The 18,503-nt window shown below is 46.9% G+C and overlaps 1 protein-coding gene across 4 annotated transcripts in view; it reads left to right on the top strand.

The window, feature by feature from the left end:
• TRPA1 (transient receptor potential cation channel subfamily A member 1) overlaps window positions 1–18,503 on the top strand; it is a 913,216-nt gene that overhangs the window by 636,758 nt on the left and 257,955 nt on the right. For all 4 annotated transcript variants that reach the window (XM_086965876.1, XM_086965877.1, XM_086965878.1 and 1 more), the window contains exon 17: window positions 8,196–8,255. In XM_086965876.1, coding sequence (XP_086822002.1) covers window positions 8,196–8,255 — 60 coding nt within the window. The remainder of the gene's footprint in view (window positions 1–8,195; window positions 8,256–18,503) is intronic.

The raw sequence follows: 18,503 nt of genomic DNA, 5'->3' as shown, positions 1-18,503 counted from the left end.
CTGATTTTTACAAGAGACTAGCAGGCAAACTCAGGCATTACCATCCTGATGACTTCTGGTGGGGGGGAGACATGAACCTCACACTGGACCCCACACTGGACAGATCTGCTGGTCCGTACCGCAAACCGGCTGGGGCAGTGGGTTATGACGCGTTTTGGACTTTGCGTTGTCTGGCGCTCTCTTTACCCGGCACAGGGGGGATTTACCCATTACTCTGCATATCATAACATCCACACTAGAATTGACTACAGGTTGATCCCCGAGGCTAGAGCCGGAAAGATTAAGAGTTGCAAGGTCCTCCCCACAACCCTTTCAGATCACTCCACAGTGCTTCTGGAATTCGTAAATCAACACGCTTCTATCCCACCTTTCACGTGGAGGTTCCCACCGTATTCATTATTGGACCCGATTTTCAGAGGAGAGCTGGCCGCGGCCATTGACCTGTTCTTCGAGACCAATGTGGGTTTGGTCAATAGCTTCCAGACTGCCTGGGAGGCATTTAAAGTTAACATTTGGGGGGTTGCAATCTCTAAACACTCGGGAGTCCTTAAGTCGATCCGCACAGAAACAGCTGGGCGCCCTGAAAAAACGGCAGAGAGACAGTGCAGACAGCAACTTGAGCACTGAAATTAAACAGTTGCTCGAGGAGTATCACGAAGAAGCAGACAGGGAAGTGAAATTCTTGGGAAAGTGTGCTACCGCCAGGACGTACGGTGAACGAGACAGACCTGGCACACTGTTGGCTAGGATTATCAGAGGACGGAGGAAACGCCAGATACTAACTGAGGTTAAGTCACCCACAGGGGACCCCCTGACTGATCCAATAGACATAGCTAATGCTTTTAAATCTACTATACCACCCTCTACCCAGCCCAGGGAGGGGATATGGATGAGGAAATCGAAGACTACCTTGGGCATATTGATCTCCCCTGTTTGCCTAATTCAGATAGGGAGTTCCTGAGGCAACCAATAGAAAAGGACGAAATCACTGAAGCCCAAGTGAGCATGAGATCTGGCAGCGCACCTGGATCGGATGGTCTCACGGCAGGCTTTTATAAAGCCTTTGCAGAGCAAATAATCCCACACCTGTCGTCCCTATTTGACGAAATTAGTACCGGGGGGCAAGATGAGGAGAGAGCGGTGCAACTAGTTACTATTCTGAAACCTGGGAAGCCGAGTGATGCATGTAGCTCGAATCGTCCCTTGTCTCTACTTAATGTTGATGCACAACTCTACGCTAAGGTCATGGCGACAAGGCTAGCCTTACTGGCCCCCCAGCTGGTCGCCCCGGAGCAAGCAGGCTTTATCCCCAGCAGGAACCTCACATACAATATTCGCACTGTCTTAGGCACTATCCAACATACACAACAGGACAGGTCAGCGTTGGCGGTGTTCCTCGACATGGAGAAGGCCTTCGACTCTGTTGAGTGGCCTTTCATGAGACAGGTGCTGCAGCGCCTGGGCCTTGGTCAACCTTTTTTGCAAATGATAGGGGCGTTGTACCATAGACCACGCGCCAGACTACAGATTAATGACCTAGTAACAGACCCATTCCCTATCACCAGAGGCACGAGACAGGGGTGCCCACTCTCTCCCCTGCTGTACGCATTAGTGGCAGAACCATTGGCTTGTGCCCTCCGGGAATATCACGCCAACAAAGGTATCTGCTTCCCTAACTATAAGATAGTGGTTTCAATGTATGCAGATGACACTCTGCTCTATGTTAGAGACCCAGAAAACAATTTATCATCTGTACTAAGAGAGGTGGTGCGCTTCGGTGCACTTTCGGGCCTCAGAGTCAACTGGTCGAAATCATTGGCCTTCCCATTGACCCCAGTGACACGACCTACGACAATGGAATACCCGCTCACCTGGACCACTGACACGGTCAGGTATCTCGGGATTCACCTCCACACAGATTCTGAGACCCTCTTTAGAGCGAATTATGGCACGGCCTTCGGTAAACTGGAAGACGACGTGACAGCATGGTGTAAACTTCCTCTCTCCCTCATCGGGCGAATAGCTATCATGAAAATGGTAGTACTCCCCAGATTCCTCTTCTTATTCGCAGCCATCCCGATGGTGCTCCCTAAAACTTTCTTCCAAAGACTGCAGCAGGAGCTAACAAGACTTGCTTGGGCGGGCGGACAGCCTCGGGCGAAATGGTCGCTCCTCACATTGCCATATACCATGGGGGGAGTAGGAGCACCGGACCTAGAATTATACTACAGAGTGGCTCAGGCGGCACACCTTCACACTTGGGTACACGGACACAAAGACATTCCTCACTTGAAGATGGAGACCTTATTTGCTTTCCCGCTATCCCTCCCACACACGCTCTTCGAACCCACCGATCGCCGCACGGGTATCATTGATTCAATAGCGGCTACGACACATGCGTGGAACAACCTTCTGCAGAGGCAGAGCGGTGCACTACTATACACCCCCAGCATGCCTATTGATTGGGTACGCTGGCTGCCACCTCTGCGTGAGAAGGGGGTGCTTGACGCTATGCGGACTATAGGGATTGAAGCTGCAGGGGACCTATTCAGTGATGGGGTGGTGAAAACTTGGGATCAGGCTCGGATGGGCCAGGAGGACCCGTCACCGCTGACGAGATTTAACTTCTTTAGAGTGAAGCATGCATGCACAGAACTCCTGGGGGCAGACATGGCAGAACCACCGGAGATGAAGGAACTCACGTACATCACAAAGGCCACAACCCCCCAAAAATTGCTCACTCACCTTTACACCTTAGTAATATCGCACAGGGATAACACGTACACTAAAGCTAGATTGGCTTGGCAAGTAGACTTACAAATGAGGCTGGAATATGACATTTGGAAATACTGTTGCACCAACACGAGGGGCATATCTCTGAACGGACGGCCCAGGCTTGTCCACTTTAAATTTCTTAACAGAATCTACTACACCCCGTCCAGACTCCATAGGTATGGTCTCAGACCCACTGCAGAGTGTGACAGATGTCGCTTCCCGAACACTGACTTTCTCCACTTAGCGTGGGACTGCCCGAGTGTTAATGATTTCTGGGTAAAAATCTTTGCAGAACTCAGCACCATCACGAAGGTGAATGTCCTTCCGGACCCTGCTATGGCCTTGATAGGGTACACCAAAAGCTTGCCAAAGCAATTCGCAGGTTAACAGACATGGGACTCCTACTGGCGCGTAGGTTTGTCGCATGCTGCTGGATGAGGGGCCCGAAGCCGACTGCTAAACGGTGGGCACACGATATGCTTTACGCCTGTACACAATCTGAGCTATATAGCGAATTGCTTCCCCCTACAAGTAGGCCAAAGAATTTTTGGAGTTTGTACTAAACATATCTAACAACAAGCGCAGACTCAGACCTGGAGGTGGGGACGCAGGAATCCCAAGGGGAGGCTGGATAGAGCAAGGGGTGCAGTGATAACTGTATCATATGCCTGTTTAGTGAGTCTGGGTGGTAGGTAACCAGGTAACGGTTGCCCTACAATCTTGGTTTTGTGTGTGTCAATGCTATATTTCCCCTAAAACGCCGCCTGCCTTAATCACAGGGATGTTGGCTGAATGGCTGTGTACCTTAACGCAAAAACTGTAGAAGAGTGCTCTATATGTCGCTGGACTTTTGGCCTGAAGGGGGGAGGTTGGAGGTGGGAGGCAGGTGGGAGGGTTTGAAGACTTGCTGCACTGGTTGTAACTTGTATCAAAAAAATTCTTTAAAAAAAATTAAAAAAATGTGGATATTCGCAAAGGATGCCTGGCCATTCCAATTACACAGTACTGGGGTTAGTGTGGGCAAGGGTGTAGCACACCCCCGTGTTATAAATGTAAGAGAGGGATGGAGAGACATAAGATTTGAAACACATTAGGTAAAGAAAAAGAAAAATCCGCACATTTACTAACTGGTAGCATGCCCTATTAGCACTCTATAAGGAATTAACACAGTTCGAGTCTGGTGGCTGGGTGAACTCAAGCATCCACGCACAGCGTTAATTTGTGTTTCACCCCATGGTCGGAGGTTCTAGTGTCAGCGGGGCCACTCTTGCCTTTCATTATTCGAAAGTAGATAAATGACTGCCATTGAGCTGGATAACAACAAACATAATAATTCAATACCAGCATGCCCAGGGGGTGAAAATACACTTTTTCGCGGATGTTTAATAGCCTGTACATCTCCAGATGCTAGCTAGACTTCCGTTATGCATTTTTTAGGGCTTGCTATTTAGAGTTTATGGGTCATACCGACCATGCTCGCATGAGATAGGTACTTTATAATGAGGTTCTGTAGGAAAGTGATTATACGCCGCAGTTCTCTTGTAAGGGAAATGCTTTCCTTTGTTATACCCCATAACAAATGCAAATTACAACTCAGCAATTCAGAGAATCAGTGGTTACATTGTTGTATCAATTTAGAAACTTCATACTTAAATCACATTGCTCTTTTTAAACAAGTATTTGCAATGCAGTTGGTGTCGCATTATTAAAGTTTGAGCTATTGGTGTTGCATTGGCATTTTCTATTTCAACTGGAGCTGGAAGCCTAGCTGAATTATAGGACACCAATCAATATCCTGCTTGCTCCAAGGATACAGAGAGGAATGTAGGGAAAAAGCTTGAAACCAAAAAGCACCATATTCCTTAGATTGTTTAAGTTTACTTAATTTTTTATTTATTTATTTTATGCGATTTTATATAGCGCACACTTTACCCAAAGGTGTCAGAGCACTTTACATAAGAACCAGTTGCAAAACATAAGGACTAAGGATTAATTCCGTTACACAAAAGATACAAACAGAAAAAATTCCAACTGTACGAGATGTCAAGTCACACAAAGAAGAGACTGGTGTTTAGAGTTATCTCTATATACATAGGGAAGGGCTACGGATAGAAATACTCTAAGAGTCACATAGGAATGGTAGAGAGTATAAAGGTCTACTGCATATTCTAGTGATTAGTTTTATCTCTATATACATAGGGAAGGGAAACGGATGGATATACTCTAAGAGTCACATAGGAATGGTAGAGAGTACAAAGGTCTACTGCAAATACTAGTGATTAGAGTTATCTCTATATACATAGGGAAGGGATACGGATGGATATACTCTAAGAGTCACATTGGAATGGTAGAGAGTACAAAGGTCTACTGCATATACTAGTGATTAGAGTTATCTCTATATACAGAAAAGCAGAGTTCTATTAAGTGGGGTCGGAGGGGGGATGCAGTCGGAGGGGGGGGGGATGCAGTCACAGCACCAAGGGAGGGACAGAGAAGGGCAGGAAAGTGACACAAATGAAAGAGGGAAGCAGATAGTAACGAGTAAGACAGCAAGGAGTGTATCAGAGGCAACAGGAGAGACAATAAAAAGGTCGCTAGGACAGAGGGGGGAGGCCAGAGAACGCTAATATGCCAGAGGAGAGAGGTAGAAGAAGAAGCGAGTCATAAAAAGAAAATGGCGGGGAGTCAAAGGTCAAAGTTTGAAATTCAGAAAGAGTGCTGTCATAGCCAGCAAGTCCGGGGGTAGAAAGGCAGTCCGCAGCAAAGTCACAGCCTCATCGTCCATGAGGAGCGGGGGCAGAGGAGTTCGATCCGGAGACCAGGTGTCAGGGAAGAAAGAACACAGGCGCCAAGGCAGCTGTTCGCAGAACAGGAGGCAGCAAAGTCAAAAACAAAGTTTAAAGGGAAGGAGGAGGGGGCCTCTCACCAGAGCGATAAACAGAGTTTCATGTGGGAAGAAAGTTGCCCTGGGTGGAACGCTGTACATCTTCCTTGGAGCTTCGTGTAGCAGCGCCTCCTCTCCCTCGCCTGCTCCAGATGCAGGCGGAGTCTCCGAAGTCGGAAGGGGGCGAGTCCCCTGGCCCGGGCCTCCATGGCTGCTGCTCTGGGCTCGGAACCCCGCCGGCCGGTGCCCCTGGTGCCGCCGGAGGGCACGGACGGGCTGCCCCGCGCCTTCCTGCAGACCCTTTTCGATATCCTGGAGGACGGGCGTCGGGGCACGGTGCACTTCTACATTTTAATTCTTTCCAAAGAAATGTCAACAAGCATGAACCTATATTCCTAAAGAAGCAGGCTGGGATATTTTTAACCAGTAACATAAAAAGCATTTATATTATGACAAATCAATTTTATGGTACCCAGTCTTGTCAAAAAATAGTGGAGACCAGCATTCAATAAGCATGTTCGTTTCTTTTGTTAAGTCCGGCTTAAATGTATTTGTCTCTTTATTATTATTAGTGAACCATAGCCCCAGATATTTTGTGTTGGCCCTATTCCATACTAAATTGATCACACATCTTTCACACAAACTTTAGTGAAAGGGATAATTTCTGACTTATCCTTATTTCATTTATAGTTTGATATTTTAGAAAGTAACTCAGCTTTTTATAGAAATAAGGTGAAGAATGTCTTAGGTAATTTATAATAGAGTAACACATCATCTGCATATGCAGAATATTTAATTTTCCCATCGCCATAGAAAGCTCCTCTAATAGAAGCATTCTGGATAAACCTGGCCAGAAAGGATTCAAGAGCCAAAATGGAAAGCAATTGCAAATGGGAACAACCCTGTCTAGTATCTATATGTAGAGTAAAAAAAAGGAGTGTAACTACTATTTTTATATGTAGAACCTTTTTAGGAATTGAAGAGCTTTGAACAGATGTGCAGATAAGAGAAATCATAAGTAGGTTTCCGATAGCCCTCATTTCAAGAACTTATTTTTACTAATATGTGTCTAGTTGCTTACAATTGCTACCTCGAACATAAAGTTTCTTATGTTTTTCCAAGTAAGCAAACAGCTGCACAGCCAATGTTCCGGCTAATTTTAATATGTGTGTGACAAAAGAGTGTGTGTACTCCTTTCTTGGAGCGTGTCAAACTGGAAAGTAATAAGCTGGCTTGCAGAGAAATTTTGCATGATAAAATGTTTAGGAGTCTTGGAGGTAGGGTGCCTATATAGGTAGGCATGCTTTCTTTTGCTTGTAACATTAGCCCGGTTGTACAGTTGGTGTGTAGTCAGCGCACTTCAATAAATTCTATGCTGAAAAGTCTGTACATGAAACAGGCTCTGTTTGTGAGGACTGGTGCTCCAGTCATCCAAGCAATAGTTACTTTGTTGTGTAGACAGTCAGACAAAGTACAGCAGAAATCATAATTGACCAAATATAGTGTATTAAACGTTCAACAAATTTTTTAAAATAGTAATGCACATTTCGACAACAATCTGAGGAGCTCATTCTCTGTTTATCTCTAACCAAACTATTAGATAACAATCTCAGACTGATATTGCTCACAAAAAGGGTATGTTTAAGAACTCAGGACTGCAAGAGACATTGAAACTCTCCTGAACGCAAACCAAATGGTGTGACCCATTGAAGTGATGTAGCAAGGATGACATAAGTTAAAATGTAAGGATGGAAATGGGCAACCATAAACTCTTGCTTGGAATTTAAAAAACAGCCACAACACAGGTGAAGAGGGTCACGGCGGCACTGCACCTGGCACACCATTGATAGCTATGCCCCTATTCCATTGTTAGGATGTCCTAGTTTTCAACAATATAGTGTCATGCAACAGATTCTGCCAGACTCCTTTTTGAATTGCTATTACAAAAAGAACATTCCCTGTTGAGGGTGATTAGGAAGAGTAAAATATTATGATTGAAAAATTCTATATAAAGCGTCAGGATTGGTTCTGTGACCAATTTATGAAGACCTTCTCTACAGCACATGTATTCTGATATAGGTGCAAACTACCTTAGTCTGCTGTGCAACAGTATATATATGATAGCCGCACACTTGTCACTAATAGAACCAAGAGTAATCAGTTTGTGTGGGGATTTCCGATGCATGGGGCAAAGATCTTTACCTGCCTTAAAGGGTACTCAAGATACTCACCACGCTTTTCTGTGTAGCATCGTTTTGTTCCCAGGCAAAGTTTCTTGGAAGCTTGAATGCAGGGGTGAAAAATGTTCTGTACCAAAGCATCATCGCATTTGATGTATAGTTTCTATTGTTAACCCAAAAAGGTGGTACTTTTGGAAATGATGTTTAGGATATATGATATTTCTATCAGACTATATTTTGGTTAAAATATTCTGGTGCCATACCTTGGGTGTCCAACCTCTAGAGACACCCTGGATTGTATTCTGTTGTCCTCTGTATTTATTCATGTATATACATTTCTATTTTTCTCTCTCCAGTGGCTTCTAGACAGATGTAGGACTGAATCTGGAGGGGACCGAAAAAGTCTTGATTTTTCTGTAAGTAAAACCTAACTGTTCTCAATGACTGAAATACTCATATTACCTTAGCTTATTCTTACTGGTATAAAGTTGTATACTCATACAGTTATGTGGTTCAGGTGCAGTAAACGTCAACTCCTCACATGCCAGGTACTCCATTCTGCAATATATGTGCTCATTTCCTTTCTGTTGGAGCACTTAAAAAGAAGCACAGATGATAAAGCAATCAGTTTGCTCGGCAAGTCCAAATAATTGCAACACCAATATGTGAAGAAACAACCCAGGGGCTGCATTACTAATAGGGTGTACTGTTTCACCTGCACCATGGTGCACCTTATAGGGTGTGTGACAGCCGCAAACCATGACAGTGCCCCAATCAAATATAATGCGCTGTTCATAGTGCAGGCATACATTTGCCTCTGCACTATGAACAGTGAATTAGTGAAGGATGGACCAGCTGTTTCAAGCTGCTTTTCGGTGTTTCACTGCAAGCAGCAGCCTGGCCTACATTTCAAAAGGGGGCAGAGATATTCTTGCAGGCAGGTGCAGTAAATGACCAGCTGAGGCTAAAAGTGCTATAATGATGCAAGAAGGCTGTCTAAATGCCAAGTGTGCCCTTGTAGCGCAATATAAAACTAGTTACTTACCTGTACACTATGGTTCTCCAGTATTATCTTTCACAGATTCACATGCTTGTATCTTCCCCGTCGTCAAGGTGGAAGTCTCACGGTAACAGAATGACCATAGCAGTACTAGAGAAAACTGCATAGAAAACACCATAGGGAATCACAATATTTGGTAACCAAACCTCATCATTATGTGGTCCAAAACTCAGCCAATCAGCTGCCAGCCCTGACATCATACTACCCAGCAGAGCCATCATACCTCAGATTACCAGCCCCAAATGAGAGACAAGGATATATTTAGAGATACAAAGGTCTACCTGAGAAACGGGGAGGTGGGCGACCCTCATGTGAATCTATGAAAGATAATACTGGAGAACCATAGTGTTCAGGTAAGTAACTGGTTTTTTATCCTGTATTGAATCTTTCATAGATTCACATGCTTGTATCGGAATAGAGAGCAGTACTATTACCACATTGTGTTTCCAGGATAGAACCCCATATTCTCTCCAGGCTCTGCTCCTATCTCCAGGATATTGAAAACCCTACAATTAATCCATCTGAACATGCAATAGAAGAATGCTTATGCAAAGACAACATCCAATTAGTGAAGGATATTAAATGCATAAATACACATAAATATATTTATATATACATATACAAAAACGTATATAGTTTGAGAAATACCTTAATGAAATAAATGGCGTAGAACTGCTTGTCCCACTGCGACATCCTCCTTCCATGCTGTGTCCAGACAATAGTGTCTAGTGTAGGTGTGCACATTTTTCCATGTCGCTGCTCTGCAAATGTCTGGTCGCGACTCTCCTGTAAACAGAGCTGCTAAAGTTGCCATCTGTCTTGTGGAATGCACGTTCACTCTGGTTTGTAGAGGTTTTCCAGCTTTGTCATGACATAAGGAAATAGCCGAAATTATCCATCTCGAAATACTAGAACTGGACGGCGCCAAACCTCTTCTGGGCCCAGAAAAGGCTACAAATAGTTGGTTTGTGTTCCTGAAAGACTTCGTTTTGTCAGTGTAGAATTTTAAACATTGTTTAATGTCTAGAGAATGTAGGGCTCTTTCTACAGTCGAAGAAGGATCTCTAAAGAATGTAGGTAACACTACAGGGTCATTGAGATGAAAAATGGATGGAACCTTAGGAATGAACTTTGGATTTGTCCTAAGGATAAACTTTTTTGGTCAGAACTGGAGAAAAGGTTCTGCAATTGAGAAAGCTTGAATTTCACTGACCCTCCTTGCTGACGTGAGGGCTAACAGCAAGGCTGTCTTCCTTGAAATAAACTGTAAGCCAGCTTTATGCACTGGTTCAAACGGCGGTTTCATGAGCTGCGTAAGAACCGTGTTAAGCTTCTAAGAGACTACCGGGTTTTGAACCGGGGGAAGCACTCTGAAGAGCCCTTTGAGAAATGAATTTGTGACCACAGCGATGGATGGTTAGGAACCCTCCTATATCTTGAAATAGCTGCCAGATGCACCTTTATAGACCCATGAGAAAGAACTGCTTTAGCCAAATGCAGAAGATTTGGGAGAATTTGCTCTGAAGAAGCATTAAAGGGATGCAGCGCTTGAGATGCGCACCACTGACAAAATCTCTTCCATTTTGCTGTATATGTTTTATTCATTGAGATTGCCCGAGATTGTGAGAGTATATCCCGGCATTCCTGAGAAATATTTAAGGATTGGAATTCATGTTCGTGAGGGTCCAGGTTGACAAGTTCCACGATTTCAAATTTGGATGGAGAATTTGTCCGTTGTTCATAGTGATCAGGTCCTGCAATAACGGAAACTGTATTCTGGGTGCCACTGACAACTTGAGAAGTTCCGAGAACAAGACTTGTCTCAGCCATGCCGGGGCTATGAGAGTTAAGTGGCACAGTTCTGACCTCATCTTCCGTAAGACTCTCAATATCAGAGGGAATGGAGGGAATGCGTACACGAACATCCCTGTCCAGCGTAGCTTTAGTGCATTGCCCCATGATCCCTCTTGGGGAAACCTGATTGCAAAGTGTTTGCATTCCGAGTTGTGGTGGTTCGCGAACAGATCAAACAATAGGGTACCCCATAGACGAAACACTCTGAGAAGTTGACTTTGAGCTAATTCCCACTCGAGGGAAACACTGGCTGATCTGCTCAGGATATCTGTCCTTGTGTTGTGCACTCCTGGAACGTGCTGGACTTGAAGTGAGATGTGAAGTAGTAGCCACTTCCAAATTTCTTGAGCTTGTTTTGACAGGAGCTTTGATGTTGTACCCCCGTGTGTTAATAAGTAAAACCTCATAGTTGTGCTGTCTGTCCTGACTAGTACTGTTATATCGTGGATTCTGGGAAGGAATGTCTATAATCCCAAGAAAACTGCTTTTAGTTCCTACAGGTTGATGTGAAGTTGAGCTTCGTGGTCGGACCAATGCCCTTCTATTTCAAGGTCTTGGAGATGTGCCCTCCAACCTTGGAGTGATGCATTTGTCATCATAACATAACTGTGATGTTGAGGTTCGAAGAGCAAACCTTCTGTCAAATGTTTCCTGATCCTCCACCATGACAGGGCCTTTTGGATCTGAGGAGTGATAATGACCTGATCTTCGAAGGACCCTTGTGATTGAATCAACTGTTTGTCTAGAAGCTCTTGGAGAGGCCTCATGTGCAGTCTGCAATTGGGAAGTAAGGGGACGCAGGAAGACACCATCCCCAATAAGGACTTGAAGATTCTTACAGAAGTGCACTTTTAGATTGGCAGATGTGACACCAGGCTTATGATTTTTTTAGTACGTTTCTCTGAAGGATAAGGTTTTGCTTCCCTTGGCTTTCAGAAATTGAAGGGATTGAGACAGAATGAGAGACAACTTTTTTAAGTTGATCCTTAGACCCAGACAACTGAAGAGATCCATGCAGCATTGCAGTGAGTGCTGGGTATCCTGGAACGATGTACCTTTTATGAGCCAATCGTCCAGATATGGGAAAATCTGGTGACCTTGAAGTCTCAGGTGTGCTGCTACTGACGCCATGCAGTTTGTAAAGACCCTTGGCGCCGATTTCAGACCAAAGGGCAAGACTTTGAATTGGTAGTGGCACCTGCCACCATGAAACGCAGAAACATCCTGTTTTTTATGTGAATCGGAATGTGGAAATAGGCATCTAAGAGTTCCAGAGTATTTCTTGCAGGGATAGCTTACTAAAAGGTATCTTTTTGATGAATTTGTTCTAACCTCTCAGGTCCATTACCTGCCTCCATTTTTACGTCTGTTTCTTCTTTATCAGAAACAAAATTGCGAGTAAAATCCTTTCCCTAGCTGAGGACGCGGAACCTCCTCTATTGCCTCTATTGCCCCTTTTACTATAAAAGATAATATTTCTGCCTTGAGGGCTGACAGATGTTGTTGCTTCCTGTGAACAGGAGGTTGATTCGGGGGATTCTAAAATCCAGGGTATGGCCTTGCTGTATTACGGCCAGGACTCATCGTTCTGTTGTTATCAAAAGCCATTCCTGATAAAAGAGAGAAAGGTGATGATCGTTTTCGAGGTCTGAGCAAGTGGCAGGCGCTTTGACAAAGTCACTGTCTGCTATTGGTTTGCTGCGATTTACCCCTCGTAGTATTCTTCCCTTTGGACTGTTGATGATACGGGTGTTGGAGGACCGAAATTGTTGGTTGCTCGAAAATTGACGATACCCCTGCTGACTGTTGGGTTGGTATCTGCTGGACTGATAAAAAGACCTTTGATTGCATTGTCCTCTAGCTCCTCTTTTCTGAAAGGACTGGAATCTACCTTGCTGCAGAGAGCCAAACGCTTGCGCTGTGTCCGTGTCAGCTTTGATTCCTTGGAGAGCATCGTCTATATACTTTCTGACGAGATAATCTCAGTCAAAAGGCATATCTATTATCTTTGCCTGGACTTCCGGTCTGAATGAAGTGGCCTTAAGCCAATCTTGCCTTCGGAGTGCCGCTGCACCCGCCATTTGCCTAAATGCCACCGAAGACATATCCATCTCAATATCTATGGATTTAGAGGCAGCCCTAGCCCCATCTTGTAATATGGTGGCAGCTTCTTCCATTTTATGGTCTTGCAGATGGGCCAACAACAGTGCTATGTCTGACCACATCTGACTATTGTACGGACTGATCAGAGCTAGAGCATTTGCAGCTCTAATGGAAGCTGCTGCCATCACAGCAAAACGCTTCCGTGCACCATCCATCCATCTTCCTTCCTTATCAGGAGGAGCTACAGAAGTTGAGACTGAGTTTTTGGACTGTCTCTGAGCAGCTTGCATTACTACTGATTCTGGACGAGGATGTCCAACTACGCATGCCGGAGAAGATTCTGGGGGCCGATACTTTTACTCTATTCTGGGCACTGAGGCTGCGACCGAGGCTGGGTTTTTCATTATTTTCAAGCCCTGTCCCAAATATGATCGATAATAGGAATTGCTCTGATGGATTTCCTTGATTCTTCTTTAAAATCGTAAAGAAAACATTCTTGCACTGGAAGTGGAAACTCAAATGTCTTTGAGGCTTTTTCCATAATGTCATGGAATTCTCCAATGTCCTGTGGAGGACAGTTTGCTGGCGCCGGCAATGGAGACGATGTTGTAGGTAAAATATACTGATCCCATTCTATCCCAACTGGATTCTCCTGAAGAATTTCTCCTTCTTCTGGCTGTTCTCCATCACTCTCTGCGAAATCATCCCAAATTGTGATAATTGGGGGAGATCGAACCTTTTTTGTACTGAAGGTGGAGAATGAGCTACTTTAGTTTGAGTAGGACCGACTGAAGTATTCGAGGCGGGAGTGTTAGCTTCAGGAAAACAACGGTAATAGTCGTTGATCATGTGACGTAAGTCAGTCACTAGAGAAATCGGCATTGAGTCGGACTCCTCTCTCACACCAGGCTGTGTTTCCTCTTCATATTCATATGATTGCTGGAATGACTCATATCTTTTTGAGTCAGACACTGGACGACCTTGTAATGAGAATACCTCTTGAACCTCCTGACACTCTTCTTCATCCGTGTATTGACTCTTTATTTGTAGCTGTGAAGGGCTGTAAGCTACTCCCGTCGACTCTTCATCCTTTGACTGTAACTTTGGCAGATTTGATGGAGGAAGCGGATACATTTTTTTCTAGGCTGTGAACTCTGCAGATTTCTTAACCGTTGACAAGCCCATCGACTGTGGAAAAGACTTTAAAGCTATCAATGATTATGCCCTTGGTGACTTAAAGGACATCGTCAACGGAGTTCCCGTTGTCGATGCTCCAATGGACAAAGAGATACGAATTATCGTCGACGAGGTCGTCATCGCCAATTATGCCGTAGACCAAGTCGTCGTCGACAAAGTCGTTGTCGACTGAGTCATCGGCGAGGTCGATGACACTCTTCCCATTGATGGGGTCATCGATGAACCGTTCTTCAACGACGTTGTTTTAGTCATCGACGCGGCAGTCATCATCCAGATTGTAGTCGTCAACGAAGTCTTGGTCGACGGTGTCGTCAACGTTTTCACAGAAATAAGCACAGACGATGCCCCAATCTTCATAGACGGGGCTGAAGACACCACCCTTGACTCTGAAGACTTCTTTAGTGGAGTATGGGGAAGAGAAGACAAAGAAGCCTTCTTGTCTTTAATTTTCTGCTTTTTAGACTCCACTTTTTCCTCCGGAGCAGAAGACTTCCTCTTCTTAGAAGATTGGATGTTAGCATCAACCTCAGAGTCAGATTCTGAAGTGGCCTTCTTTTTATGAAGACACAACAGTAAGAGTGCCTCTCTCAGCCTGATTCATGAAGCTAAATTGAGCTCGCAATAGCTGCGAAAATGCTATTGCGGGCGCAATTCCCATAATCGGAATTCACCATGAAAAAAGCGAAATCGCAAACACAGAATTGCGAAATTGCTCAAATATTCGCAGAATCCCGGCAGTAGACCATTTGCGATTTGGAAATAGCGAGAAATCACGGATTCTGCGAAAATAATAGCGAATTCGCAAATTCCTCGCAATCGGGATTCATGAAAAATCGCAATTAGCGAAAAACCCCAAAATCGCATTTTGCGAGGCGCAATTTAAGGATAACCCAAAGCAGGTGGTAACCATCAAACCCATAGTAAAAAATTTTTTGAAAAACCGTTGGCCTATCAGCAACTGGTGCTGGCCGGACCAAACACACTTAAGGAGAAACAGCATCAGCATAAGGAGCGTCACAATGCCAGGAATGTACATGGTGGTCAGGCGGCGAAGGCTACAGCGAGCAGCACGGAGGAGACGCAGAATCCAGGCCAGGATCTTCCGCCAGCGGGTCACCCTGCTGGGCCAAACCAGAGAGCAAATTTACGCAAAGTACCACCTGAATGGGGCAATGATCATCAAGCTAATTCAGGACCTTGACCCCCTGATGCAGCACTCAACAAGGCGGACCAATGCCGTGCCAACACATGTCCAGGTATTGTGTAGCCTGCACCTCCTGGCCTCTGGGAGCTTCCAGGGGATAGTTGCGGCTGCTGGGGGGATATCCCAGCCCACCATGTCCCGCTGCCTAGGGAGTTTCCTTGACGCAATGCTGACCCAGCTACACCACCACATCAAATTTCCAACAAGCCAACAGGAATTGGATGAGACCAAGCTTCAATTCTACAATGTTGCGCATTTCCCACACGTGATAGGATGCATTGACTGTACCCACATCCACATCTGCCCACCAGCTGCAACGGAGTACATGTACCGCAATTGCAAGTCCTACCACTCCCTCAACATCCAGATGGTCTGCAATGCAAAGACATACATCACGGACATAGTGGCACAGTACCCGGGGAGTACACATGACTCATTCATATTCCGGCACAGCGGCCTCCACACACGACTGGCCAGGGGAGACTTCGCGGAAGGACACCTACTTGGTAAGTACACTTTGCCCACAATGTCACACTGCGATGAAGTAGCTGCGCTGCACAGGCACTCACCCTCTGCTCCTCTCATTCAGGTGACTTTGGCTACGCCCTGTGTGAATACCTCCTCACCCCATACCTCAACCCTGCTACACCACAGCAACGGCGTTACAACGTAGCACACATACGCACAAGGAATTGCATTGAGAGGACATTTGGGCTACTGAAGAGCAGATTCCGCATATTTCACAAGACAGGTGGGGCCATGTACTACAGTCCTGAAGTTTGCTGCCGCATTGTGGCTGTGTGTGCTATACTACACAACATTGCTACCAAGCGCCGGATACCTGTCGACATCTCTGGCAGTGAATCGGAAGGGGACGACCGGCCACCTGCACATGCGCGCCATGCACGCGGGGAGAACCTAGCTGAAGGCCACAGACGACGCAACCACATCACAATGAACAGTTTCTAGTGCACCCTCTCCCCTCACCCAACAAATCACAATTGCATGCAAAATTTAATAATGACACAACGCCAATGTGGGATGCTAAATTAAATATAATTGTTTGAATCACAAAAAAGGTTCCAGTTGCCATCCTTCAAATGCAAACAGTATTTCAGCATACTGCTGCGTCCAATACACAGGGCAGGCTTATGTTCAGCCTGTGCCTGTACAAGTGCTATTCAGTCAGGTGCGCATCCGGCGCGAAGCACCCGCGCGCCTCTCTGGCTCCACCTCAGTCTCCGCACGTGTCCCTGCAGTGGGCCTGGTGCTGCGTCTTAGCGCCCCTACATGTGAGACAGAGTGGCTGCTCACATTTGATGTCCCCTCACTGGCATCATCACCCCCGACAGTGGCAGGTAGAGCAGGGTGAAGTGCGGTCACAGCAGTGGTCAGGTGCTCAAGTACCCTGGCCACATCCTCGCAGCACTGCATGAGCTGCTGCTGCTGCGCCAGGGACCGGCGCGATAGCTGCGAGGTGGCATTGCCAACAACATAGTTTGACCGTGTGTACGCCGTCAGCCGGGTCAGTAGCTGACGGTGGCGGCGGCGGGCTGTGTTGCGCTGCGCAATCATTGCAGCTGTGTTGGCCTCCATGGCTGCAGTCATGCGGGCCATTCCCTCCCCCACACCTGCCATGGCTGCCGTCATGCGGTCCATCCAGTCCCCCACACCTGCCACATTGCAGCCAATGTTGTAAAGCTGAAGCTGTATGGCCCCTTGCCGGCGTGCCTGCAGCTGGTGAATCCTGAGCATGCAACGTTCCACACTCTTGCTCGGCAGCCGCTGTCCATTCCCCCTCCTGGTGCTGGGAGCATTGGCCTGCAGGCGAGACCTGCCACGCCTGCTCTGCTGGCCTGACACAGTGAGTGGCCGCTGTGTCGCCGCTGTCGCGGGACCTGATGTTGATGCTCCAGCTGATGGTGGAGTCAAGCTAGGCATTGCTGGTGCGGCAGGGGCTGGAGGCACACTGGTAGTGGACCTGGCTGCAGGGGTTGTCGCTGCGGCAGGGGCTGGAGGCACACTGGTGGTGGACCTGGCTGCAGGGGTTGTTGCTGCAGCAGTGGCTGGAGGCACACTGGTGGTGGACCTGGCTGCAGGGGTTGTTGCTGCGGCAGTGGCTGGAGGCACACTGGTGGCGGACCTGGCTGCAGGGGTTGTTGCTGCGGCAGGGGCTGGAGGCACACTGGTAGTGGACCTGGCTGCAGGGGTTGTTGCTAAGCCAGACGCAGGAGGCTGTGTATGTAACGGCACCTCCTCGTCATCCTGTGCTTCCTCATCTATTTGCAGCCTCTCGCTGTCGCTGCTGTCTGCGCCACCTGTGAGGGGAAGTGGACATTCATTAGTTGCATGTATCTGTTACACGTGCAGTTGCTACATGCATGCTGGGTGACATTCCCTGACTGCCTATGGCTTTGCGTACTTTTGAACCTGTCTGGCTGCATTGGGGTACTTCTACATTGTGGCAACACTACATGTGCCACAATGCTTTAGGGCATTACCTGATGTGCACCGATGGCATGACTGTGGAACATTATGGGAGGCTATATGGTCATGGCCATTCATAGGGGACAGGGTCGCAGTCGCATGCCACTTACCTTGGATGTCTTGGGTGGGGCGGGATGAGTCCAAACGGGTGACTCCGATGCACGCCTCAGCCTCCAGCGTGTCTTCTACTCGATCCTCCATGGGGGTGTTTGAAGGGACTGTAGGTCCTCCCCCTCCAGTGCCCAGGGACTCTCCAAGCCTCTCAGCTACCTTCTCTTTGGCACGACCTCGGCTGTCGTACCAACATTTCTTAAGTTCATCGAGTGACCTGTCGGCCACACCCACAGAGTTCACAGTGGCCGCTATGCCCACCAAGATCCTGCGTTTCTCCTGCTCGGGTCATGGCCATTCATAGGGGACAGGGTCGCAGTCGCATGCCACTTACCTTGGATGTCTTGGGTGGGGCGGGATGAGTCCAAACGGGTGACTCCGATGCACGCCTCAGCCTCCGGCGTGTCTTCTACTCGATCCTCCATGGGGGTGTTTGAAGGGACTGTAGGTCCTCCCCCTCCAGTGCCCAGGGACTCTCCAAGCCTCTCAGCTACCTTCTCTTTGGCACGACCTCGGCTGTCGTACCAACATTTCTTAAGTTCATCGAGTGACCTGTCGGCCACACCCACAGAGTTCACAGTGGCCGCTATGCCCACCAAGATCCTGCGTTTCTCCTGCTCGGGCACCCTCCTTGAGTCCTTCCCGAAC

This window comes from Lissotriton vulgaris, chromosome 4_1 (genome assembly GCF_964263255.1).
Source record: "Lissotriton vulgaris chromosome 4_1, aLisVul1.2, whole genome shotgun sequence".
NCBI lineage: Eukaryota > Metazoa > Chordata > Amphibia > Caudata > Salamandridae > Lissotriton > Lissotriton vulgaris.
The sequence above is the reverse complement of the archived record's forward strand: the minus strand, read 5'-3'. Positions and strand labels throughout refer to the sequence as shown.